This window comes from Eschscholzia californica, unplaced genomic scaffold (genome assembly GCF_041429995.1).
Source record: "Eschscholzia californica isolate CP2 unplaced genomic scaffold, dmEscCali1.0.p SCAF_4, whole genome shotgun sequence".
NCBI classification, from domain to species: domain Eukaryota; kingdom Viridiplantae; phylum Streptophyta; class Magnoliopsida; order Ranunculales; family Papaveraceae; genus Eschscholzia; species Eschscholzia californica.
In genome coordinates, this window is record NW_028238461.1 from 13,589,945 (window position 1) to 13,617,143 (window position 27,199).

Consider the following 27,199-nt stretch of genomic DNA (forward strand, 5'->3'; position numbering starts at 1 on the left):
TTAAATCCCTCTACGGACTTCCCTCCACCAACATCATATCCTTAGTCTATATATTATAGACTGGGAAACTGGCAGGACACAAACAGATAAGAACTAGTACTAGTTCATCTGACTGTCCCCTATTCCACCACTACCAGCCACCACCACCACCACCACCTATGGCTAACCGTCTGGTTGTTATAGAACCTCAATACTGTGTACCGCACCAAGTTGAACTAAAGGTCATGAAGAAAGAACATTGCATTAGAGAAGTTACCCTTTACTTTCTTCATGATAACTCCAATCTCTTCCAGGTTAAAGACAAGTTTTTTAACTTACATCAACGTCGTGTCCTTCTTGATACTGCTGGCAAGCCTGTCGTAAATCTCAAAGAAAAGGTACACTATCTTTAATTAAAGACCCTTAAAGGTCTTAAAACTCTCTACACTATCGTTTTTATCTTTTCATTGCCTATAATGTCTACAGGTAGGGACTATGCACCGAAGATGGAAAGTATACAGGGGAGAGATCAGCGACGTACAATATCCGTTATTTTCAGTCATTAAACCTGATGAGCAACAAGTTAAACCTGTATTGCATGTCTTCTTAGCATCCAATACAAATGAAGATGTGGTTGATTTCAGGATTGAGGGAAGCTGGTCTGCTGGATCTTTTGCCATATATATAGGGAGGTCTGGTAGTACCCCTGTTGCCGAACTTCTTCCCAACACCTCTGTAGTAACTGTGTACCCCAACATCGATTGCGCTTTCATCGTAACTCTTGCTGACATTCTCTATCAAATTTTTGAAGGTGTTGATGGTTCAGCACCCGGGTTGTTAACTATAGTTGGTACTGGGTTTGTCAAAGGAATGTTGGGGAATCTTTTTTGAAACGCATATCCTTTGTAAGACTCACTGTCTTATTTGAAGGCCGAAGATCGTAAAAATAAATAAAATGACCTCTTCTATGAAAATATGTATTATGTAGGGAGGAATTCAAAACCCAATGTTGTGGATTTTAATGTGCATATGTAATTCTTGTTTTATCAAATCTTAAGGTAAACAAGAGAGAAAGAAGAAATTATTATCTTTATTGCAAGAAAGATAAAATTCAAATTAAGGTGTTGTTTGTCTCGTTTGCTGAATTTTAAATATGAAATAATGTGTAATTTACCAGTATAGTTTGAGTACTTGCATGTCTTTCATTCTCTAATCAACTCATGTTTATTCTGAAAGCTGAAATCATATGCATGGGATATAAGAGACTTGTTTCAAGATTTTAAGATAAAAACATGAAAAAAAAACTCAAATTACATATCCATATATTATTTGAGATCTACAAAAAAGAAAGCAATTTGCACTTAATACAAGACTGTTTAGCTTACTTTAGGGTGTGTTTGATATCACATACTTCCATGAAAATAAACGAATTTTTATGGAAATAGGTATTTCCACCGTTTGATACGAAATACAATTTCATGGCTTTAATTCGTTAGAAAATCTATTTCCATAAAATAGTCCACTTTTAATTTCATTGACTCTTATTCATCTCAAACAATATTTTAAAAAACAAAAAGTAGATTCTAAATGGTCAAGATTAAAAAAAAGAATAACAATAAACTCTTCAAAAGATGCTCTTCCAAATCAATTGGAAACGATTCGAGTGTTGGAATAAAGATTAAAAGTCAAAACTTACAAAAAAAAGTTGTTCACTACAAAAAGATTAACATAGAAACCAAATCCGTAGGTAAGCCAAAATCACCATATAATTTGTATAATAGAATGAAAGTAAAGAAAAATGACATAGGTAAGGATGTATATAAATCATATATCTATAATTACATAATAACAACATTAAGGAAATCTAATACTAAATAACTAAAAAAAAAACTAATTTTGAATTGTAAAATTTGTTTCATTAGTCTATCTTAATCACATTTTGTTATCTCTTGTACTGTTGGGCTAGCAGAGATCAACAATCAAAATGGAAAAAAGAGAATTCCACCACCAACTAAGTACTCTGCCCAATTGTTTCTAGCTAATATTTCTTTTGTAGTAGCTAACGTTTCTTTGAAGTTCTTCTACTACGAAGGAGAAATTATAATGAGAAAGAGATAGAGAAAAAGATGAATTAATTCTTGAGAAGTTATAGAGATTATTGAGAAGTTATGGAGATAAAAGAGGTTATGAAGGAAATACCAAACGCTATGATTTAAAAGGAAAGACGGGTTGAGATCTGAGGGTCATAACCTAAAAATCAATCAAACGTTTAGATGTTATGGAGAAATTTTAATAATATTTATTTAATATAATGACCATTTAGAGGTCATTTAAATGAGGTTTGTATGAGTGGTATGTGAGGGTAATAAATATTAGGGCTGAGATTTGAAGAAAATGAATTGGATGGTCATGATTTAGCATGATGTTTTGTATAATAGATTAAGTCAACGGGTGAGCAAATTTCCTTTTTTTGAGGTAGGTAATAGACCTAAGGGTTAAGGTGATAGAGAAAATGCGATAAACGGTTGGATTTGTCTTTTGATTTGTCACAATCAGCACAAGATTTTGCATTTTATATAATAGATATATATATAATCAATGGCGTATCTAGGATTTACTTAGAGGGGGTCTAAAAAATCTCTTCCAAAAATTACAATCACAGAATTTTAAGCAAATAATAATATTTATGATAAAATTAATAACTACAAATAATTGACACCAAGAGATTAAAAAACTACAGGTTTCATACTTAATAATCCATACATTCATAATTGACCGCTACGAGTTTTCATTGCTTTGAAGTTCTTCGTAATTATCTCGTTATCAATCTTCATAGATATGTTAGTGTATACTAGCATATTATCACTCAAAGCAAATAGACTAATTTATATACTTCCTGCCTTCCTGTCTCTACCATTCTTTTAGCAAGGTCACTGATCCCATCTAACTGGGACAAGTCGTTATTAGAGCGCACATCAACAATGAAATCATTTGGATAATATTCAGCACGACGCATCAATTTGTTCTTGTCAAAAGGAGAGAATGAATTAGATGGACTTAAAGAAGCAATGCACAAAAGCAACTCTATGTTGCATATTTATAATAGTGCAAAATACCTCAACTCGATAATGATGAAGAATTGTTACTTATTGTAATAAACGTCTTTTCCGCCCTCGAATTATAAAGTTATCATCCATACTAGGAGCATCAACTCCATATTTAATGCATAATTTAGAGACTGCGTCAAGATAAGAAGTCCACCCGTTCGCTTTTAATTCTTGAATTCGTTTTTTATACTAAATTTATGGCGTTCACAATATCTTCCACTTTCTTTTGTAATGTTTTTGACAACTCATTTGTAATTCCGAGTAATATCCTCATTAAATGGAGAATAAACACAAACTCAAAGGTTTGCACCGGGTCTAATAAGTTTCTCTCTTCAATGCATTGATCTGAATAAGAAGAAGCAGTTCCAATCATTTCAAGCACTTCCGTCAGGGTACCAAACATACCTAATGTTTACCAAAGTATTATAATGCAAGCTCCATCGTGTATCAGCGGCTCGTTTAAGACTAGTTTTTTTATTTAAGCCTTGTCATTTCGAAAGCTTTCCAAGCTCAAGTCCCTCTAGTATTTTTTCAGCCTGCGCCCTAAGCATATCTCTACGTTTACATGATCCTCCAACAAAAAGTTTGTTGATTAAACTAAATAGTGAGGCAACCACATCATGATTCTTCGAAACATATAGCAGCGCTAATTGTAACTGATGAGAAAAACAATGAACATAATTTCCACATGGGTTCGCTTTTAGCATAAATGGTTTAAGACCATTATATTCACCTTTCATGTTACTAACACCGTCGTAACCTTTCCCATGTAATTTAGAAAGACTTAACCCATATTGACAGAAAAAATCATCAATTGATTTCTTGAGAGTAATGACACTAGTATTAGTGACATGTTTAACACCCAAAAAACGCTCAATAACTTGCTCTTTTTTGTCCACATGTCGAACAACAATCGCCATTTTCTCCTTGATTGATGCATCGCGAGCCTCGTCAATCAAACTAGAAAAAAAATCATCATCGAGATCATTAATAATCAATTTGATTGTTTCAAATGCAATTTCACTGATCACATCTTTTTGAATAGTTAGGGTCGTTAACTTTAAATTTTGTTGAGCATTTTGTAGTGCAATTACTCTCAGATCTGGATTATTCCTAGCAAGAAATTTTAGAGTCCTAAAAACTTACCAGGATTTCTTGCATCTTCAAATTCATCATGACCTCGAAAAGCAAGTCTTCTTTCCAACAGAAAAATAACGCACTCGATATTGCATTCAAGCGAGTTCGATAATCATTCCGAACTTAATATGTTTGTTTATGAAAAAACGTCTCAAGGTGTTATTGTTGATTTAAATAGTTTTGACATTTTCCCCATGCTTCATTGTGGAAGCTATCGACCTTGCCTACATGCTCATATAAAGATCTATTCTTCTTCCAATTTCTAAAGCCCTTACTAACAAAATAATCCCCACAGACTGTCCTCCTTTATCTATTTTAAAAAGATAGCAACAAAGACAATATGTAACATTTTCACTAACACTATATTATAATCAATAAGAGAACTTTTTATACCATACTTCGACAAATTTTTTATTATGCCCTGCAATTTGTGTAGTCGGATAACTTTTCAGATTAGGTTGACAAGGACCTTTTACTAGATGTGCTTTACGACTGTGGTCTCCATCATTAGAAACTGTCAACTGAAAGAGTTTCAGAATATACATCTCAGAGAGAGAGAGAGAGAAAGAGAGAGAGAGAGAGAGAGAGAGAGAAAAAAAAAAGGAGTTTTCTCAAGTATCTAGTCAAGAAGAAGGAGTTCTTCATCTCAACCTTCGAGAAGGTCCTAGCTGACTGAAAGGAGGGAGTTCAAGTTATATACTCGGTGTCTCAAGTAGAGGAGCTACACTTGGAGCTCTTATCTTCCGCATACTGGTCGGGATTTAGTTCGTGGGGAAGCGATTAAGAAGTAATCATCTTTCCATTCTAGTTCATTGATATGTTCATATATAGATCCTGGAAACTAGTGTTAAATATAAAGATGTTTGAAATTCCGCTAACAACACTAGACAATTAGGTGTATTAGATACCCCTATAACCCTTCAGTGGCATCACGAGCCGTTTGCATGAACTATCTTTGACTAGACGAATTAGATTCAAACTTGAACAACTAGATAATAGTGTTAATGATGTTTGAATGGAGATTCAAGCGTATTTTGATTAGATCAATTAGGGTTTTTGAATATGATTCAATGACCTAAAACACTAAAAACATAGTTTTATGGAAAGGGTTTTCATAAACAAGCTTTAGGTTTTAAGTTTTTTGATAAAAAATCATCAAAACCATGAAGTTTGGTTGATGAATTTGTCAAAAACAGTACCTAACAGCAGCTGGAACAGTGAAAAACAGAAAAGAAATCAGTTGGAACACTAGGATTTCCAGAAATTTTGGAAACCCAGCTGGCCGGACTGGCCAGGAAGCGTCCAGGAAGGGCAAACAGATGGAAAAGAGTTTTTCATGCTGGGAGTCGTTACTAACTTTACTAGATAAGAAAATAAAATTAGAACTTGGGAAGTACTGATTTCAGTGGGAGAAACTGATAGTATCATAAAAGCTTACGAAGGCGTTCGAAAGCAAGATAATGACAAAGCGAAGTGAAAATGAAACTAAACTGTCACCTTAGAACGATCATGGAGATGCACGAATCTAAGGGATTAGGATCAAGGTATAAGTATCCTAAGAAGACTTGTAGAATTGAGAACGTGAAGGCGTTTACGCGGGTGCTCAAATTTTACAGACTCTTGTTATCCGAAATAAACTTGGTTTATTTCGTCATCTAAATTATGGTTTAGAATTTAGACGACAGTCCAAAATGATGGAGTGTTCCAAGTAGGTTTATTAGATATGTGATCTAATGAAAGAAACCCTACTAAGTGAACATGGAAGCACACCATCATACTATCCCTAGTCCAGGTCATTAATTGGACAATAACGACTTAAGAAGACTAGCATGAGTGATTGACAAGATAGCGCAGTTTCTTGGGCTATGGGAATAGGAGTATTCAAAGGTCAACTTCATGGGTGTATAGATGATACACTGGAAACCCGCCAAATGAGAGTACTTCAAGAGTTGAAGTTGTGATATGTCATAACTCTCATTTAAGAAAATTGAAGAGATTCCTCAGAACATGAGTACTCACTCAGTTTATGGAAGGAATGTCGAACTTTAGTACCGTTAAACGCCAGCCGTAAAAAGTGGTTATAAAGGCAGATTACTAGGGGAGACATGATAGACATGAAATTGAGTGGGAGTACAAGAATGGAATATGTTTTCCTGAGTAAAATCAGGACAAAGTATCTCCGGGCCACTTGATGAGAAACAACTGAAAAACGCATGGTCGTGCTCAAATGGATTAAGAGTTAATCGTTTGGATTAGAGGTTGTTCTCGGGATCAAGAGAGTCTGATGTATATGACATATCAGATGAGATACGAAAAAAATATGGGAATCGAGCATTGCACTTGTTCTAAGTACAAGTGGGAGACTGAAAGATATATTGCCTCGGTCTGAAGGAATGGTATCTTTCCATTCTAGTTTATTGATATGTTCATGTATAGATCCTGGAAACTAGTGTTAAACATAGAGATGTTTGAGATTCCGCTAACAACACTAGACAATTAGGTGTATTAGATACCCCTATAAACCTTCAATAATGAGCTGTAATAACTCAGTGAATGCCTCGACTCAAGGCGTAGAATGGGCATTTAGAGGGGTCTAAAAACTACAGATTTCATACTTTAATAATCCATAAATTCATAATTGACCGCTATAAGTTTTCATTGCTTTGAAGTTCTTCGTAATTATGTCGTTATCAATCTCCATAGATATATCATTTTCAGTGTATACTAGCATATTATCACTCGTCCATTCATCGCTCATCCGGTTGCGCAATTGACTTGTAATGATGTTCATTGTTGAAAATGATCTCTCAACTGTAGTAGTTGCCACAGGTAATACCAGTGCCAAAAGCAAATAGACTAATTTATATACTTCATGCCTTCTTGGCTCTACCATTTTTTTAGCAAGGTCACTGATTCCATCTTAACTGGGACAAGTCCTTATTAGAGCGCACATCAACAATGTAATTTTTAAGTTGATCACCAAGTCGCATGACGTCAAATGAATTGAAATCATTTGGATAAAATTCAGCAAGACGCATCAATTTGTTCTTGTCAAAAGGAGAGAATGAATTAGATGGACTTAAAGAAGCAATGCACAAAAGAAACTCTATGTTGGATTTAGTGAAACATGCATTCAATTCTTGAAGTTGCATATTTATAATAGTGCAAAATACCTCGACTCGATAATGATGAAGAATTGTTACTTCTTGTAATAAACGCTTTTCCACCCTCGAATTATAAAGTTAGCATCCATATTAGTAGCATCAACTCCATATCTAATGCAGAATTTAGAGAGTTCGTCGAGATAAGAAGTCCACCCGTTCGCTTTTAATTTTTGAATTCGTTTTTTAGAGACTTGTACTAAATTTATGGCATTCACAATATCTTCCTCTTTCTTTTGTAATGCTTTTAACAACTCATTTGTAATTCCGAGTAATATCCTCATTAAATGAAGACTAAACACAAACTCAAAGGTTTGCACCGAGTCGAATAAGTTTCTCACTTCAATACATTGATCTGAATAAGAAGAATCGTCAATCATTTCAAGCACTTCCGTCAGGACACCAAACATACCGAATGCTTACCAAAGTATTATAATGCAAACTCCATCGTGTATCACCGGCTCGTTTAAGACTAGTTTCTTGATTTAACCCTTGTCATTTCAAAAGCTTTCCAAGCTCAAGTCCCTCTAGTATTTTTTTCAGCCTGCGCCCTAAGCATATCTCTACGTTTACATGATCTTCCAACAACTTTCAAAAGTTTGTTGATTAAACTGAATAGTGAGGCAACCACATCATGATTCTTCGAAACATATAGTAGCGCTAATTGTAACTTATGAGAAAAATAATGAACATAATATGCACATGGGTTCTCTTTTAGCATAAGTGGTTTAAGACAATTATATTCACCTTTCATGCTACTAACACCATTGTAACTTTGCCAATGTAATTTAGAAAGACTTAACCCATATCGACAGAAAAAATCATCAATTGATTTCTTGAGAGTAATAGCACTAGTATTAGTGACATGTTTAACACCCAAAAAACGCTAAATAACTTGCTATTTTTTGTCCACATATCGAACAACAATCGCCATTTGCTCCTTGATTGATGCATCGCGAGCCTCGTCAATCAAAATAGAAAAAAAAACCATCATCGAGATCATTAATAATCAATTTGATTGTTTCACATGCAATTTCACTGATCACATCTTTTTGAATAGTTACGGTCGTTAACTTTAAATTTTGTTGATCCTTTTGTAGTGCAATTACTCTAACATTTGGATTATTCCTAGCAAGAAATTTTAGAGTCCTCAAAAAATTATCAGGATTTCTTGCATCTTCAGATTCATCATGACCTCAAAAAGCAAGTCCTCTTTTCAATAGAAAAAGAACGTACTCAATATTGCATTCGAGCGAGTTTGATAATCATTCCGACCTTGATATGTCTGTTTATAAAAAAAAGTCTCAAGGTGTTATTGTTGATTTAACAAGTTTTGACATTTTCTTCATGCTTCATTGTGGAAGCTATTGTTGATTTAACAAGTTTTGACATTAGGCTGACAAGGACCTTTTACTAGATATGCTCTACAAATTTGGTCTATATCATTAGGACGATAGCTCATAATTGGAGGACGTAATCCTGGATCTGAAGGAAGGTCTGACAAATTTATCTCTGATTGTTTTTGTTTCGCTAGATTTGTGGAGGTGGTGATTTTTTTTTAAAGAATCTCTCCATCTGTTTGAAAATAAGTTCAAACTGTAAAAACATATGTTTTAATCAAATCAATGTTTAAATATTCTATAGACAATTATAACAAATTAATATGCAAACCTGTATTCAAGTGAATGTAAAATAAATAAAGTAACTATAGAGATTAGAGAGAAATATATATATATATATATATATATATATATATATACACACACTAACCTTTTGCGTCTATACCAATTTCGAAGAATGAAGAAGATTATAAGATTGAATTGTTGGTGACTTAGTTCTTGAAGTATCTTAGTCTTGTTGAAAAAGGAAATCATGAGATTTGAAGATCAGTTAGGATATATCTATGAACTAGTCTTTCAAAAATTAGAAAATCCTAAAATCGGCTAGGAAAATTCGGCTAATATTAACCCTAAAAATCCAAACTAATTCACTACAAAAAAGTCTCTGAGGATTGAACCTGTGACCACTATTATTCCTCCCGAAGTTGCCTTGAGCTCTAACCAATCTGGCAAGAATAAAGATAAAAATGCTTAGGCATGGATTCAAACCCGCGACCACTAGAGTGGTAACGCCATTATTCAACAATTGAACCAACAATGCTTATTGTTATTACAGCAACCTAACTCTACTTAGACTATTAAGATGTAAATCATTTTTTTATTAAATATCGTACTTCAAATCGTACAAGATGAGGGGGGTCTATAGACCCCGTAGACCCTACATGAATTTGCGGCTGAATTATTATATATCTATAGTTTGGTCGGTTCGGTTTTGGCGACTTTCAAAAACTCAAGCCGAAGTCAAACCAAACATGATCGGTTAATTGTTTTTTCAGCTGAGCCGCGTAAAAAATTGTTCGGTTCGGCCTAAAAACCATTCGGTCCGGTTAGGTCGAGTTTGGCCGACCGTTGCTCACCCCTATCAGAAATACATTTTTTGGTGTTTGGTAGAGCCTAGAGGGTGAGAAATCTGAGCAAAATTCTAAAAGCACATTCCATTATTGATTAGGCACCCTCTTTACACATAAAAAACGACCCTGATTGCTAAAGTAATAGGAGCGTTTATCACATCTCAATTTAAGTCCCTCAACCGAAATCAACTATTGAAGCTTCCACGTTAGGTTTCATGGGGGGGGGGGGGGAAAACGGGGATCTGTATATAGGAGCGAGAATTGGTTGCAAAGCTTCTATATTGAAGTTTCGACTGTAGATGGCAACGAAAATGGTTGTCTAGAATCTGAGAATAAATTAAGTCCCAAAACCAAAATCATCCAATGAAGTTTCCACATTACCGTTCATGGTGGGAGAAAAGGGGATCTGTAGATGAGAATGAAAATTGGTTACAAAGTTTTTATATTGAAACTTGGGATCTGTAGATGGCAAGAAAAGTTGGTCATGAAGCATCTGAGGAAACATTTATGATTGTTGTTTATATTGGATATACTGACCCACAAGGATAAGAGAGAATCTCATATCCTCTTTTCATAGTTGAGTCATTCCATAATCTTGTATATCTCCAAGATAATTTTCTATATCTCAAAATACACAGTTTCTTAATATTGTTAAACTTGCATCTTGTAAATCAAGTAATGCCCTAATTAGGGTCTATTGTACATCTATAAATAAAGATAGTTTATGTGTTCTTCATCAGGTGAAGACACAATAAATTTTGCGTTCAATAGTTTAATAGTTCGACATGGTTTCAGAACAGCGTACAAAATCGATGGGAGAAATGGTCACCCTATCCCTCCCTTTTACTTAACCTCATTCGTTTGTCAACACTAAAATTAGATTCAACTAATTATTTGTTCTGGAAAGCTCAATTTCTACCGTCCCTTCAAGGCTTTGATGGTTCGAAGTCGCCTCCACCCACACTACTAAGTGATGGATTTGTTAATCCAATATTTCCATTGTGGCAAAAGAAGGACAAGTTAGTCTGTGCATGGTTATTATCGTCTCTCTCCGAACCAGTTCTTAGTCAAGTTATCCATTGTCAAACCGCATCTGCTGTTTGGAATTCCTTAGAGCAACGATTTGCTTCCAAATCTTCGGTTCATTTACAACATTTCAAACGTGAACCTAATGTTATTAAAAAGGATAATCGAACCTTGCGTGAGTTTATTTTTCACGTCCGATTCTTAGCTGACACTCTTGCAGCTTCCGATTATGCTATCTCCACACTTGAACTTCAACATGCAATTCTCGATGGTTTGGATAGTTTATATGATTTCATTGTTTCCTCTTTAACAACAACTATGCACCAGTTTAACTTTGATGATTTTGAATCTTTTTTATACACTTATGAATTAACATTGGACACACAAAATTTTGTTCTAGTTTCCCATCCACAGGCACATTAAACAAATGCATCTCGTTCTCAGTCTGACCAAGGTTATGGCAGTAGTAATACTTCTCGAGTCCGTGGTGGTTGTAGAGGAAGGGGTTGATCCTTCCATTTGCAACCTACTGCTGATCCTAATGAACATGTATGCCGACTTTGTGGCAGAGGTAATCATCAAGCATGGTAATGCTGGAATAAATTTGGCAAAAATTTTAGGCCACAAAAAAATAAACCACCCTCTCACTTTCGTTCACCAACGGCTTATGTAGCTCAAAATTCCAGAGGATATACATATGGTTGGACTGCCACTGTTGATACTAGAGCTACCAATCATATGACGAATAACCTTGCTGGTATGCAACACCACTATGAGTACAACGACCTGGACCAAGTAAAGGTGGGAGACGGTAACACTTTACCCATTTCCCTTGTGCCCTTTTCAAGTTGTTCTAATGGATCTGTTTATGAAGAATTCTTTAGTGGTTTGCACATTCATTAGTTATTCGTTTTAGAAGTGTTTTAGAGAGATCTGAGAATAAAGAGGTTTGAATATGGGAGGAGAGAAAGATATGATTATTATCTGTATATTCATCAGTTTATGAAGAATTTCTTATTGTTGTTTTGAAGGAAGTAAGGTGTTAGGGAGAGAGAAGATGGATCCAAGAGAAGTATGTGTTAGAGAGAGAATGGACACTAGAGGAGAGAGAGCGTACAATTTCGTGAGAGGTGTGAAAATCGTTTTCACATGTTGATGGTGAGAAAAAAATTCGGATAAACACCATGTTTTAAATTACTATTTTATCCTAATAATTGACCAACTGGTAGCTCAGTTGGTCAGTGCATATACTCTGCAATGCAAAGGTCTCAAGTTCGATCCCATGGAAGTTAAAACATAAGAATATTGAACTTGTGTAAAAATAAAGTTGTTTATGTAGGCTTTAGGTCATTTAATTCGTCAGACTTCAAGTCATTTAATTCGTCGGACTTTAATCTAGTAGTATTTCGGCAGTTATCGTGTTTATCACATCGTCTCGATGAATCATTAAAGCCTTTTGTAGTGACCATTGTAGTCAATATTAAAAAAAAAATCAGATTAAGATGAATTAAAACCCACCACCTAAGATAAGTTTTCTTGTCACAAAAAGGTGATTAACGATGTGTTTGGATAAAGGAATCATGAATCAGTGGATTCATGAATCCAACTGATTTTTTTTGGTTTGTTTGGTACTAATAAGAATTTTAGGATTTAAAATTATTTAAATTTTTTTAACCTTATTTGAAAAATATGGACGAATTTTTTTTTCCAAAACCGTTGTTTTTTTCAAATATCAGTTTCTTTGAAAAAGCGGCTATGGTTTTCGAAAGTTGCTTCCTAAAAGAAAATGTCATAAACTATATTGTTTTCATGAATTGTTTTTCTGAGGAAACTGTTTATTCCCGAATATTTTTTCCCCTGGAAAACTGCTATTCCTTAAAACCGTTTTCTCTTCGAAAATTGTATTTTACGAATAAAAAAAGTTTTCCGAGAAAAGTCATTTTCAGGAAAAAAAAAAAAAAAAAAAAAGAAGAAAGGGTTTTCAGAAGAAAAAACAGTTTCGGGAAAAATCGATTTTTCGAAAAAATCTAATTCAGGAGACTGGTTCAAGAAAAAATGTTTTTGAAAAAAAAATTTCAGACGAAAAAGTCCCCGAGAAAAAACGATTTTAGGGGAAAACGGTTTTTTTTGGTGGGGCGAGGGTGGAATGGTTTTCGAAAAAAAAATCGTAAAGAATGATTTTCGGAAAATAACGGATTATGAAAAGAAAAGAAATACATATGTACATTTCTTTATTTTAAGTTTGAAATTTTTGGTTTATTAATTCAAAATCCTACCTAATGGGGTAGGGTTGGATTTGGTCCAATACAAATTTTGGACTTAAGAATCCTTAGGATTCAAAAGTCCAAGGATTTCTGGTAGCCAAACAAACAAAGGAATCATGAATCCGACTAAATTCCATTTTTTTTTTGTATGAATCCCGGTTAGGAATCCTCCAACCAAACAAGGAATTTTGGTACTTTACTCCATGTTGTCCTTAAGACCTGAATAAAAGCCCGGAGTTTTCCTTCACTTATTTATATGTGAACCCAAGAAAACTATCAAATTAGTACAATCTTTAATAGGGTGGGTCTATAGGCGCTCCTGAAAATTGCCATAGCCTAACCCCTCTCGTAGTACTCCCTGTGGCCTCGGATTGAGCAGTCCGAGATCCAAGGAAAAGGCAGTCCGAGGGCACTCGGATTGGTCTGAGCCCGTGTTGCTCAAACCTAATATGGATTAGGGCAGTTTGAGGTTCAAACCTAACATGGATTAGGCCTAATCCAAGTGCCCTCGGACTGGCCAGTCTGTGAGGGCGCTAAGAGTGAGGGTGGCCCTATCGCAATTTTCCGGAGCACCTATAGACCCTACCTCTTTAATATTCACAGATGAAGTCTTAAGTTGATTATTGCTTATTACAAAATATAAAGTAATAGGGTACAAACTTGTGGTTCCCAAACTAGTAAGATCAACAAAGAAAGAGACAGACAGTTCTGTCAAAAAAGTATGACAACTTCCTACCTAATGATAGGCATTACAAGATCCCCACCACCAACTAGAACAAGAAATTTCAATAGATTTGGTTTTATCTGGTGGATATAAATCCAGCTTATCTAATCTCATTCACATCAATCAATGCTGGATGCTTCCAATATATACTAATTACATATCAAAATTTAACATTATATATCAGTCTAATTCATGTGGGCACTCTACCTCTTCGCCTTCACATGATACGTTGAATATATTTGTCACCTTCAGACTCTGGCGTTATGGTCGATGATGCCTTCGAGTATTTGCACCATCCTGTATGATTTACAGTTAGAAAAAATATAACTTGCTTGAACACTTTCGTAAGAATAAAGATGTTTGATTCTTAGATCTTACCTTGGATGTTGGTCGAAGATGTCTACTCTCGACTTCCTTAGCCTTGGATTTTTCATTCGTTTTCTTCGAAGTCTATGAAATGTAATTCAAAATATGGTTAAGAAATGTTTTATCGAACATCACCGTTCAACAAATGAAAAAAGGAAATAAGTGATAAGGTTAAGTAGATGCCTCTCTTCGTTTCTCTACTCTTTCCTCATTTCCCATGATGAAAGAAGATGGCGTAGCTTTCGTATTTGTTTGATTGCCAATAGATGCTCTTGCCGGCCTGCAAAAGAACAGAGGAGTTAGAAATTGAGTTTTAGATTGGAATTCATCTTTGACCCAAAGATTATCCTCTCAGTGGCTTGTTCATCATTGTTATACATAATAAGTGATACTGAATTATGGGTGTGATCATGGGCCTTACTTGTCTCAAAGTGGTCCTGGGCTTATCCCACCCCAAAAGCTAGAATTAAGCGGTGGGGTTTCCCCTCACACTTATAAAGTAACCAACACCCCCTTCCACAACCGATGTGGGACTAACTCCAACACGAATAAGCCTGGGAGTTATAAAATTATAGCTCCCAAAATCCTGATGAGACAAGGCTGACAACTAAGCGATTCACATTGTCCTTCTCCTTCACAGTGGGTAAATATGAATAATTAAGAATATGACTGTATTGCAGTATTACGGATCATCGAAGAATGAAAATTTAGAACACCCTACCCTGACAAGAGAGAGTTAGATTTTCCGCCGACTTGTTTTCTTTGATTACTCAGCTTTCCAGTCGGTGTGCCCTTTCTGCAGGTAGCTTGAGATTTTAGATCGCAAAGTAACTCAAAAGCACAAATACATATTTTCTTGAAAAGATACAAGTCAATTAGACCGAGTTAACAGAGTAAATTCATCCAGAGAACAATAAGAGCACTTAGTTTAATGGTCGAACATTACCGTTCCGTATCCTTTCCTCGAGGCAGTGAAGAAGCAATTTGTGCTGTCGCATTGTCCGATACCTACGAAACAAGGTAAACCAGAAACAAGAAATCGACGAAGTTGAGACCCTCAAACTACTCAACCGGAGTCACTTAACCATAATACAGTATAACAAGTTTAATGGTTAAGCCCATGTTCAAGTTCAAGGTGAAGAGAGAAAAGAAGACATGATCAAACCTGCTGAGGAGTTGAGGATACTACATTAACGCGAGGCTTTGATGGGTCATAAGTGTTTTGAAAGGCCTTGAATACTCTCTTGACAATATCCTTATCGCCCATCCTCTCCATAATTAACGATCTTCTCGTTGTACTGAGAAAAGATGAATCCGCCTTTTTTGGTGCCTCATTTAGTGACATGCCAAGTGAAGCAGAAGTTGATCTCTTGCTTCCCGTTGTGGAAACATTCTTCTTGCTCAGCAAAGATGGACTACTTTCTTTCCTTATTGTATTCCTAGAAGTAGATATCGTACGAGAACCAGGTGAAGATTTAGCTACTCTTGGGACTGAAGTTGGAGCCGGTTTTGTGGCTGGCCTCTCTGGCTTGTGCTTGGTTTTCGCTATAGTCCTCTCCTTCGGAGCTGGACTTTTCTGAACAATCTAAGTAACATAGGAGAAAAAGAAGAGATGAAGATCACTATATAACTACTAGCATGAACCGATCAGTACGAAAAAAAATATCTTTGTATTTCACCTTTTGAGACTCCCTTTGAGGCTTCAATTTAGTATTACCCGCCTTGTTCACCTGGGACTTGCTAGTCTTAGGTTGTGATCCAGACGAATAAGCCTGTTTTTGAAGCTCAACATTCACCTCTTCGGATCGAGCCTCAGATACTGTCAACTTGTTCTCTTCACTAATAACGACAGGCAATTCTTTTGGTTCATCCCAAGCCCCTGTTGAATGTTTCTCATCTGCGACAGAATCGGGCAACTCTTCAACTTTTGTTTGTAATCCTTCTGAATTGTTATCTTCTTTATCCACAAGAGCAACCTCTTCTGATCGGACCTGTAATCTTGTCGATAGGTGTTCTTCTTTAACCGAAACAGCTTCATCCGACTTCTGAGAGAACGATGTACGTCTTTGTGTACCCATTTCTTCTTTAATATCGAGAGTTAATAAGTCCTCGCAATCTAGGCAATCTTCAACTTCATTTCTTTCCTCATTACGAGCGCTAGAGACTAGATCGACACGAGGTGTATCAAACTCAAAATTGCTGCCATTTTCAGATTGATTTCGACTAGTTGGATAATTTGATCCTGGGGAATCATTCTCAAGTTTTTGCTCTTGTTCTAGTAGCTCGGCTTTCCTAGCAGCAATCTTCTTGTAATGAGCTTCAAAGTAAGCTTTTTTACTTGCAACTGATCCAGGAGTTGAACACTTCTCAACTTCTTCCAAGTACTTATTCTGTGAGAAAGATGACCATCTTTCCCAAGACAACAAGTCATTCTCGAATCTACCAAACGATATCGATGCCACAACATCATTATCGGAAATCATTTGTTCTTCTTTCTGTTTATACTAACATATACAAACAATTACCATATGAAATTTGAACTTGAAGCAAAAAAGAAATGAGATCCTACAAACTCAACTAAAAAAACCCCCAAATTTGAGAGTTTAGCAAGCACAATAGAGATCACCAACATATACCCTAAATAAACACATTGAATTACTCAAATTAAAGAAATGGGTATCTTGATTTGAGTTAAAGAAGAAATGGGTTTACCTCAAATTGCTCTCTGTGAGTTTCTGTCATCTGTTCTACCATAATTCCTCAAGATAAGCCCTAGAAAGAAACATGGGTTTCCTTTCTCAGTCTAAGAAGAGGGAAAGAAAATTAAGTATAATGGAGACAAATACAAGGAAAATTTAACAATCAAAAAGGGAAGCAGGATGGATAGGCATGTGCTTTGTTTTCTGATTTCAGCATATAATCCAAATCATATTCTTCTTCTTCTTCTTTTTAAAATTGGTTTTAGATCCTTGTCTGTTTCTGAAATCTATGCATATTGATAACTAAATTATTGATATTAAAAGAGAGAGTTCCTATTTATGTTGCTTTTTTACTATCATACAAGTTCTTGCAAAAATTACCTAGTTTTGATGGTTGAAGTTTGGCATATGGTGAATACAAATGAAACACAAAGTAAATACCCAAAGAGAAAAAAAAACTAGTACCTAAACAGGGTCCCAAAAAGAGAAACTTCTGGTTGGCAGTACCATGGAGCTTCAACTTACCTAGAGAGAGAGAGAGTAGAAAACAGGTGGGCCAAGAGTCTCACCTAACCCAATCCATAAGGACATATTTCAGCCATGCAAATGGTACTGTGGAACATGGAAGTAAGTTGAAGTTTCCATTGTCAATTTTACAGAGGATTAGAGAGAGAGAGAGAGAGAGTGATAAAGCTTTAGACAAGTTTCTTAAATTGATAGGTTGGGACAGTGGAATTATGCATGACCAGGCACTAATCCATCACAAATTTGGGGCAAGGTTTCCATGACATAATGCATTTCATGTTTTTTTCTACCCTGAGTGACATTTGGAGGTCTTTTTCAACCTTTCACAATTTTTTTTGTATAGTCACTCACCTTACAGAAATCCGAAAATTATTAATAAAAAAGTTTCAAATTCTTTTTTGTTAAATTATGGGGGCCAACTGAACTTATTATTCTTCTCCACCACCTTCCACCTCGAGCAATTAGTTCCGGCTACCACTTCCAACCACGAACTTCACAATCTCTCTCTCTCTCTCCTCATGGTTTCGGCTAAGGGAATGATTCCCTTCCCCGGAACATTGAGGATAGATAGAATGATAGAGATTTAGCCGAGAGAGGAAAGAGAGAGAGAGTGTGTGGTGGTAGTGGTGAGAGGAAAATGAAAAATTTGAAAAGAAAAATATTTAAAAATCTTCATTAATGGTAGGAATTGGAGAAATAAAAAAAGAAATCGAAATAATTTCACTCAAAATTTTGTACCACAGATCATTTTTATATTTCTCTGAAACGACGACCTTTTGTATATTGGGTCGTTTTGTGGCAGATCAATTTCGTGTTGGCCCTCTAAAATGATCAGTTTAGTAAATGACATCTTAAAGGTGACTAACTTTTTTTTATTTTCTTTTCATTCATTTCAACCGTTGGTTCTTTCTTTTACCTTCTTTTCAAATGTATTTTCTTCCCTATCGTTTATCGTCTCTAATAACTACCAAGTCTCTTTCTTTTTCATAAATCTTCTTGTTCCTTTTCTTCTTCCACCACTGCCGGTCAGTTGCGGATTTATGAAGGGTCCAGGGGAGTCTATGGACCCCCCTCAACTTTTCCAATTTAGTATACAATATTTCATTAAAAAAACGTCTGAACAGTCTAAGTAGATGTAGGTTGCTACCAATAAAAACAATCTTGGTTAGCCCAACAGATAGAAGGTTGTTTTACCACTCTTGTGGTCGTAGGTTCGAGACCGCTCAAACACGTCTGTATCTTTTTTTCATTCTGTTGGAACACTGAGGCAAGAACATATAGTATTTCGTGCCCAACCTTAACATAACTTGAAACTTGGTAGATTGGCAGTGCCGTGGTCGAGAATTTAGGGGCCCGGTGCGAAATTTTAATCGTGCTTAAAGTGCCTGTAAAGAAAATAACATCAGGTCCATGATATAAAAAACGCAAAAATAGATAGTGTATGTTCCGTATTGGATTTGAAATCGCGACCTCCGTGGTCCGAGGCTTATAGCACACCAGCTAAGCTATCATGTTTATATGTTTTAGAGAGGCTTTTAAATTGTTACGAGTTATCTCTATATAAATTTTTCAGAAAAGGGTCCCTTAGGGAGAGGGGGGTCCCGGTGTCATCGCACCGCTCGCACCCCTCACCCACGCCCCTGCAGATTGGTTAAAACTCAAGGCAATTTTAGGAGGGATTAAGACGTGAGTTCAAACCCCACAATCTCTTTTTGTGGTGTTAGTATAGGTTTTTAGAATTTCTAAAATTGGTCGAATTTTTCTAACTAATTTTAGTATTTTTAATGTACTTTGAACTGAATTTCAAATAAATTTTTTAGACCCCCTCAAAGTAAATCCGGATACGCCACTGCCGCCGGTCAGCTACCATCACCAGTTCACCACCACCATCATTTCTTTGTCTTAGTCTTTTGCTCTCATTTTCCCCCCGCCTTCTCTGACTCCCTCTCTCTAAGTTTCACTTGGGGTGACAATTTTAAAGGATTGATTAGTATCTTGTTATTTCACTCGTCTCTTATTATATATGGGAGTTTTGGCCAAAACTCCCTAAGAAATTATGACTTTAGTTAAAAATGATTCATCAAAGTTTTTTAGGCTTCACCTCCCTGATGGCAATTATGTAATTTTCAATTTCAGTAAAAAGACCAACCTAACCCTAGTCTAAGAAAATACCTTGCAAACACCTTGCACTGCCTTGCAAACACTTTGCACTGCCTTGCAAAGCCTTGCAAACACCTTGCAGAGCCTTGCAAACACCTTGCAGAGCCTTGCAAAAACTTTGCAGAGCCTTGCGAACACCTTGCATAACTTTTGCAAATACCTTGCACAACCTTGCGAACACCTTGCAGAGCCTTGCAAAGCTTTGCACATACCTTGCAGAGCCTTGCAAACACCTTGCAATGCCATGCAAATGGTTTGCAAATTAGTTTTTGAATTGATTTAACATGAAATTTGTTACAAATTATTATATATTGTCTAATAGAATGTTGTATCGAAAAACTAGCTAAAACCCCTACAAATTCATAATAGTCATTTTATAAGCTCTAGCACCATCATTTTACATTTCTTTGAAAAACTTCCAAAGCTTTCATGAAATTCTCAATTTGAACATAAATACCAATCATGATTATCCAAGAAAAAATATTTCTCACAGGCATTTCATCTAACAACTTTATTGCTATTTCAATCAACCTAAGTCTTGTATAACCAACTAACGTTGCATTCCAAGCAACAACATCTCTTTCAAGCATTTTATCAAACACATTGCTTGCATCAACTATACTTTCACAACTTCCATATAAACCCAACAAATAAGTTTGAACATAAACATCAAAACTAACAAATTGTCATCCATCATTCATAACTCAATGAAAATAAAGCAATGAAGAAGTTGGATTACACCTTGAAACACTATCAAATTCTCCTTCCATTGAAAGTATATAAAACTTTCTCTCTCTAGAATTTAGAACCAAAAACTAAATCAAACCCCTTAAAAGCCTCTTCAAACAACAAGCAAATAGATTAAATCACCAAAACCTAAAAACATCAACTTATCTTATAGCCAAAATCGATTCAAACCCCAGAAATTCTAATCGGCATCGACAATCCAACTCGGTTCGTTCATAAGAAAAACTCAAGTTCCTAATTTATTAGTTAGATTATTACTAGGTATTTCTAATTGAATGAAGGGTATTTTTGACTCTTAAAAAGTTGGTGCTTTTAAAAATGTCCTTCAAGCCTATTTTTATAACTTACTTGGAGCCTAGCTAGTTTAAAAGATGGGTTGTCTTTTTAACAAAAAAATACAAGAAATTGGGCCTCCGGCCCAATTTCCTGATTATATAACTCAATAACTGATTAACTAACTAATTAGAGTTACACTCTTAACTTCTCCTTGATTTACACCTCCAATATACCACCCAATATCTTGGACAACTATACACAAGCCTTACACCTGTTATACACCCTCAAGTCTTCAACCTCTCTAATTTGACCAGACCTTCCTGTATCCCCCTCCCCTCTCAAGCTGAAGCTCTTCACAGTGCATAAGCTTTTTTTTTTTTTTTTTTTTTTTTTGGAGAGTCAAAAGAGGGTTTAGATAAGCTCTTTTCCAGAATATCAACAAGTTGAAGATCAATAGGACTATACGTAACGAGGATAGAACCTTCTACGCCTTTGATGTGGTAACAATTGCCTATTACAACATTAAGTTTCGTTTGGCTCTCATATTTCAGGGTCATCAACAAAAGATTGTTGTGTTTCATAAGCTGAAGTGTTAATTATCTGGAGGTTGTGTATCATGAGTTTGGCCATCAACTCGTGTTTGTCTATTTAAGTTTTGAATGAATGAAGGCATTTAACTAGCATTCGTAGCAAACGTTTTCACGTACGACAGAATGAGAAATAAAAAATGAGCGAGAAGCAAAGAGATTAAGCAAGGATAAAAAAAAAAAAAAAAAAAGACTACAAGTGTACGCTCAAGCTTGGTAAATGGCAAAGCCTTCTAAGTGGACTCATAGAGTCTTTGTCGTGAACAAACCTTGTACTGTTGGCTCATGCAGGGCAAACACGGGCCCAAATCGAGCAAAGTCTCGCTTTGGGCAACCCAGTTGTAGGGGTCACATTTTAGTTTAACTTTTCGTTTTGGGGGTACCGTGGATGTGCCTTTAAAAGAAACGAACAGCCAAGGTCTTAACTTAGAGGATCGCGTGCAGTCCCCTTAAAATGACAACTGCTCATACGGGCCTTACATTTCGTTGCTGGTTTCACATACATAACGTAATTTGAAATGATTTATCCAAATGTGGCCCCTGCTATTATAACCAACATTAACTTAAGCCCCAGTGCTGACCAACTATAAATTTTGGCCCTCATGTTTATGTCTACAGTCAAATTTGTATCATACTATGTATCTTTTTTTTTCAAACTATTTTCTTCCTTATCATTTCTCTCTACTCTAGCCATCTTCGCATGTAAAAGCTGACGGCAGCGTGAAATACCTCTTGGTAATCTGCCAATGAGTCAGACACAAACACACTCTATCCCTCCACACTTTTTCATACCTCTCTTCTTCATACCTCTATCTCTCTCACATATTTCACAAACCTCCACACCTTTTACATACCAAGTTGCACCTTAATAAATAGATTTTTTTCGAAAAAATAGTGTAAAAAATTATACTTTTATACTAAAAAATACGGGGCCACATTTACTAATTCCGCTTTGAGCCTCAAAAAAGTCCGGGACCGATCCTCAACTCAGGCCTAGGGTGTCAGAAACAAAGATAGTATCGTTAACTGGGTTTAGGGCGTCAAAAGATCTTTAGACTTGGGAATCTTATTTATTGAGACTTCTTTGACCCACTTTTTTGGTCTCATGGAGAACCATTTTTTATTCCTCATTCTTACCCAATCTCTAGAGAGTGAGAGGGAATTCACTAGTAGGGGTGGTTGGGGATAACTTGGGGAAGTTATGTCACACAGTTCTGAAACCCCACCCACATAACTTCTTTACTTGGTCTATGCAAGTGGACCATGTCAATTTTTAAACACATAAAAGAGAAAGTAGAAGATTAGCGGCTGCCGACACTTAAGTATCTCTCTAGGAACCTCTCCGATCGCAACACTTCTCTCACCCGTATGAATCTGAGAGGGTTCGAACCAAACTCTCCGCATTTTTAGTAAATGATGACGGTGGAGATGGTAGTAGTGATGGTAACGGTGAGAGAGAACGTTAGAGTTTCATAGGTTAAGATAAGAAAATTTGGGTTTGGGGTCCAAAAATGGACCCCTAATACCAAAATCAAACCACCTTAATATTAATGCAGGGTTTCAATAAAATAGGAGGAAAACTTCATCTCTTGATCCACATCTTATATTTTCGGAGTTGTGAGCTAACAGTAGTGATACACCAGTATTCTTTGACGTAAACCAAACAACAATTAAGTCTAAAGGAAAGTAAGACGCGGAAGATTCTGACTAATTTTAACATCATAAACAAGATCTAACAAAAAATCTCTAAATTTTTGACAGCATTTTTGGTAGTAGCTTTATAGGCTAAGAGACCTAAGTTGAGATTTTGATAATGAAAACAAAGTGAAGTAATCAGGGAAGTGGACCTCAACAACTTTTGTTCCATATACTTATTGTAATATGAAAGATGACTTCTCACCTATTGTTCCCAATGTGTCTATTTCTGCAAATAATTTAGGTGAAGATTCTTTAGCATATGGGACATGTGATGACTCTTAAGCTTTGAATATGTGGGGTGAAATGAATGGTTCCAATGATGCTAATTTGCTTTTATATATCATGTTTTAAAGCCTTTGTTTTCTTCTCAATTTCTTTTACAAGTTTTCTCTACGAGATTGGAGATATTTTAACAAGAGAATTACCAGCAGATCTTTCTTCCTTGGAAGTTAATTTCTCCAATCCCCCTCTACCACAGTTTCTTTTCCACGCCGGTGAGAGTTGTCGACAAATTTTGTTATTGAGGAGACCTATACTTTCTTTCTTTAGATCTTTTCTCTCTCCTTTTCTCTCTGCTAAATCTTTCGCTCTATATCTCTCTTAAATCTTAACTCTCATTTTCTCTATCCTCGCGGTTCTGGAAAGAAGAGCTCACTTTTCCAAAACCTAAGAGATCCAGGCTCATGAAGGGCTTCACCAAAAAGTCCTCCATGGAGGATTTCGTGGCCGATCCGCCAAATTAATCCAGTGAAGAGGGATTTCTTATCCTTCGTCTAAAATGAAGGGGGATTCGGGCGAAGGGAATCCTTTTGCTTAGCCGGAATAATGACGATAGAGAAATGGTGATCGGAGACGAAGAAGAAATTTCGTTGTCTTGAAAAATTTAATAAAACTCCCTTTCCTTTAAAATTTTGTGTTTTAGGTTGTTGCTCTAAAACAGCCGCCTATCCCAATAAACTAAAACAAATTACCCCTAAAGCACTTGTTCTTTTTCTAGAACCTTCTCATCCTCATGGGATTCTTTGTTTATTATTCTTAAAGCAAACTCCACGTCTTAATTCTAATAAAGAAAGATCTAGTGATTAACCATTATAACTTTTTTAATGTTTTAGTTTTGAAGTGTGAAAGACACTTCATGTGCTCAATTATCTGGCATTAGATGCAATCATAACAGAATCCAATGCTAAAACCCACATTGAAATCATTCAAGAAAAACTTAAAACTCACATGGTAATAATCACCCAAAAAAAAAAAACTAGAACCAGGAGTGATCTATAGTGGAAAATCTGGGACGATGGCAGCTCAACGGCTAATGTGTTCGATGGTTCAATGTTTTCATACATCTTGCCTACCATATTGTTGGAGACCATAAGACTAGCTCTATCCGAAATCGACTTCGAAGGGAAGGTTTCCCAAAGCTCATCCATATTGCAAGTGTAAGGTTATTCAGTTCTGACACATCCCGTACACGAGCTCTAAGACAATAGTTGTGGTCGACTGGTCGGACCACATGGCCAGTCTTTATGAGATGATGCTAATAACTCTCCTCACCGGCCAACGCTGGGGCTATAGTCACTTAGCACTCTCTCCCAGGGGGTAATGTCACTCGGTCTAACTCATCTCCGAGACACTAGCTCTGATACGGTAGTTGTGGTCGACCCAGATATTCCCACTATAGTCATTTATTTGTAAACAAATAAATTGCATAAACTTTGGAATCCATGAAATAATTGAAGAAACATGAAATGAATTTATCTCTATTATTACTCTGTTCTTTCTAACTCCTCCACATCACCAAATCACCTTTCTTCCCCTTCATACAAATCAACCAAGAATGTTGATTGTTCAAAATTTCTAAACAATATAAAAAAATCAAACCCCCTAACTTAAAAGTAAATGAAAGAAATTAACAATACCAAAAAATAACATTAACCCTCAACCCTAATAGTCCTCTAATAGTGTGTTTCTAATCTACAATCTCAAACTATACACAAATGAATCATCATAAAAAAAAAATTAAAGATTTAGAGAGATAAGAGATCATCATCTCTAACATTTCATAATGAAGAAGAAGAGGTGGATTTTTGCTGATAAAGTTGTTGTCTTTGTTGATGAATTTGATGGTATGATGATTGATAAAGATCATAAGGTGCCCAAAGATGATCCAAAGGACAAGGGTTCATAGCATCAAGTCTTGTCCATGGCTTCCCTTTACCACTCCAATGAAGCAAACTAACAGGCCCTGGATGTAAAGATCTGCAACTTCCAACTTTATTATCACCACCAAGTCCATGTTGATTCCATCTATGATCAATTGATTCAACATCACCAGCAAAAACCAATAAAAATGGTGGAAGTGAACCTAATTCATAAATCCTCTTTTGCTTTTGTAATTCCATCCAACTTTCAATTCTTTTCTTATAATTTCCTTCTCTCCATCTACTTAAATCCATAACCATTACACCAGTGTTAAAGTAACATGGATTTCTTCCTTTGAAAACCCTAGATAACATTGGATCAGACCAAAACCCATCAGTGAAATACTTTGTGAAATTTGCTTGACAATATTCAGGTGCTCCAATAATTCTTGATCCAGTTAATGAAATGTTCCAAAGTTTTTGAATATCATCAACTACTAGTAGATCTGAATCTAGATAAATCACACGGTTTATACAAACATCAAGTATATCAGCTAAGTAATTTCTTGCGTAGTTTAATGGATTTTCAAGAGCTATTCGAATTGAAGATGAAATTAGGGTTTTCACTAGATTATCATTGAATAGATAAACTTTGAAATTTAGAGAAGGAAAAGTAGATCGAACTAATTTAGATAAAGGAATTAAGTTTGATGAATCAGATTCTGCTACTATAAAATGAAAGAATATATTTTCAGGACAAGAAGCGTGAGTTAATACTGATAAAACTGCCGCCATTGAACCTCTGAGATATTCTGAATCAAGCGTCATCGCTATTTGAACAAGAGACGGATCACACGACGACGATGATGACGACGCCGATGATGAACTTTTGGTACATTCAGCACCATTTCTGTACTCAGGTGCTTCAGAAAACCTAGGTAAATGATTCAATCCAATCAAATCTGTATCTCTTTTACTATTATCACGAAAAGATCTAATTGAATCTGAAGATTGAAATGAAATCAGTAATAATAAAGTAACAAAGATTGAAATCGAGAAACCGTTAATCGACATTTTAACGGTAAAGTTTCGATCTTAATCCTCTTCTTCTTCTTCGTCTTCTTCTTCTCTCTCTTACTTATATAAACCCTAGTTTAGAGAGAGAAAGAGAGAAGAAAAGACGTAATGAAAGTGGAAACTAGAGGGAGAGTCAAAGAAGAAAACGCGGTTTGGTTTTGGGTTTGGGAGTTCTTCTTCTTCTTCTTCTTTATATTTGGGCATTCTAGAAAGAGAAAGTTAAAAAAAATTAAGTTGAGAGAGAGAGAAAGTATAAAGGGTAAAAGATGAATGAGTCAGCCAAACAAGTCACTAATTTTTATATAATCAGAAAGTTTTGTTTGCCTAACAAGACAGATTAAAAAGTAATTAGTAAATGATTGGAGGGACTAAAAGTGAAAATATAAAATTAAACATGTTTATAAGTTGGTGTAAAAAGTGCTTTTTCTAAAAGTGAATATTCACTTGATCAAGGTTATAATTTGGTACAAAAAGTGCTTTTTCTGAAAAAAAAAAAGGAAAACGTATTTTAATGTTCCAATAATGAAATGACAACTGGAAAAGTGAATCTAGCTGTTAAAGGATGGTGACAACTGGCGTATATTTTTGTCCTTGTCGGATGTCTGAAATCGCCAGGCTGAAATTTCAGGGGTTAATAGGGAAATATGGTTGATTGAGAAATAAATACTAAGTAAATATGATAGGGGTTAATTCCATTTTGGCTTCCTAAATAGACCAATCTATCAAAATGGCCCCTTAGGATAAGATCCAGTTTATACAATAGCCCCCTACATCCAAATTTTAGCATATCTATTCGACAAATTACTCTTTCTTACTATTTTTTTTTGTTACAAAGGAAGTTCGCCTTTCTGTCTTCTTCTACCACCATTTCTTCTTCAATCACAATATCTTCTTCCACTACTATTTCTTCACCATTTCATTTTCATGTCAATCAATTCCCTCATCTTTTTCTATTTTTTCGTTTTCTCAATTTGTATATATAAATTGGTTTTGGGAAGTTCTCTCAAACAAAATTCGGTTCTTGGGGTTTCCTAAATTCGAAACCTAAAGATTTCTAG

At 35.6% G+C, this 27,199-nt stretch overlaps 3 protein-coding genes and 1 long non-coding RNA gene across 9 annotated transcripts in view; 2 read left to right on the forward strand and 2 right to left on the reverse strand.

Annotated features, from left to right (window-relative positions):
* Positions 1–1,169, forward strand: LOC147542911 (protein LURP-one-related 15-like). Its single transcript, XM_086636214.1, has 2 exons — positions 1–377; positions 466–1,169. The coding sequence occupies exons 1-2, from the start codon at positions 159–161 to the stop codon at positions 868–870; spliced, it is 624 nt and encodes a 207-aa protein (XP_086492340.1). The 5' UTR covers positions 1–158; the 3' UTR covers positions 871–1,169.
* A 9,384-nt stretch (positions 1,170–10,553) lies between these two features.
* On the forward strand, positions 10,554–11,910 carry LOC147542912 (uncharacterized). Its single transcript, XR_015223083.1, has 2 exons — positions 10,554–11,451; positions 11,554–11,910. It is a non-coding gene; the product is annotated as an uncharacterized LOC147542912 (long non-coding RNA).
* A 1,838-nt stretch (positions 11,911–13,748) lies between these two features.
* The window catches only part of LOC147542913 (uncharacterized), a 56,058-nt gene continuing 42,607 nt past the window's right edge, over positions 13,749–27,199 (reverse strand). Inside the window, exons 2-10 of one of the 6 annotated variants that reach the window (XM_086632344.1) lie at positions 17,399–17,778; positions 16,947–17,006; positions 15,914–16,738; positions 15,400–15,819; positions 15,181–15,242; positions 14,956–15,030; positions 14,418–14,514; positions 14,247–14,318; positions 13,749–14,165 (exon numbers count right to left, since the gene is read on the reverse strand). In XM_086632344.1, coding sequence (XP_086488470.1) covers positions 14,130–14,165; positions 14,247–14,318; positions 14,418–14,514; positions 14,956–15,030; positions 15,181–15,242; positions 15,400–15,819; positions 15,914–16,738; positions 16,947–16,988 — 1,629 coding nt within the window. In that variant the 5' untranslated portion in view covers positions 16,989–17,006; positions 17,399–17,778 and the 3' untranslated portion in view covers positions 13,749–14,129. The other 5 variants (XM_086632347.1, XM_086632348.1, XM_086632345.1 and 2 more) reach the window with 5 other exon arrangements.
* Positions 24,657–26,623, reverse strand: LOC147542914 (putative galacturonosyltransferase-like 9). Its single transcript, XM_086636403.1, has one exon. The coding sequence runs from the start codon at positions 26,136–26,138 to the stop codon at positions 24,984–24,986; it is 1,155 nt and encodes a 384-aa protein (XP_086492529.1). The 5' UTR covers positions 26,139–26,623; the 3' UTR covers positions 24,657–24,983.

Bases quoted from the DNA above. Each gene is read 5' to 3' on its own strand.
- LOC147542911 (XM_086636214.1), top strand. From the start codon at position 159: ATGGCTAACCGTCTGGTTGTTATAGAACCTCAATACTGTGTACCGCAC. The intron at 378-465 runs GTACACTATCTT...TAATGTCTACAG, and splicing joins TCGTAAATCTCAAAGAAAAG to GTAGGGACTATGCACCGAAG.
- LOC147542914 (XM_086636403.1), bottom strand. From the start codon at position 26,138: ATGTCGATTAACGGTTTCTCGATTTCAATCTTTGTTACTTTATTATTA.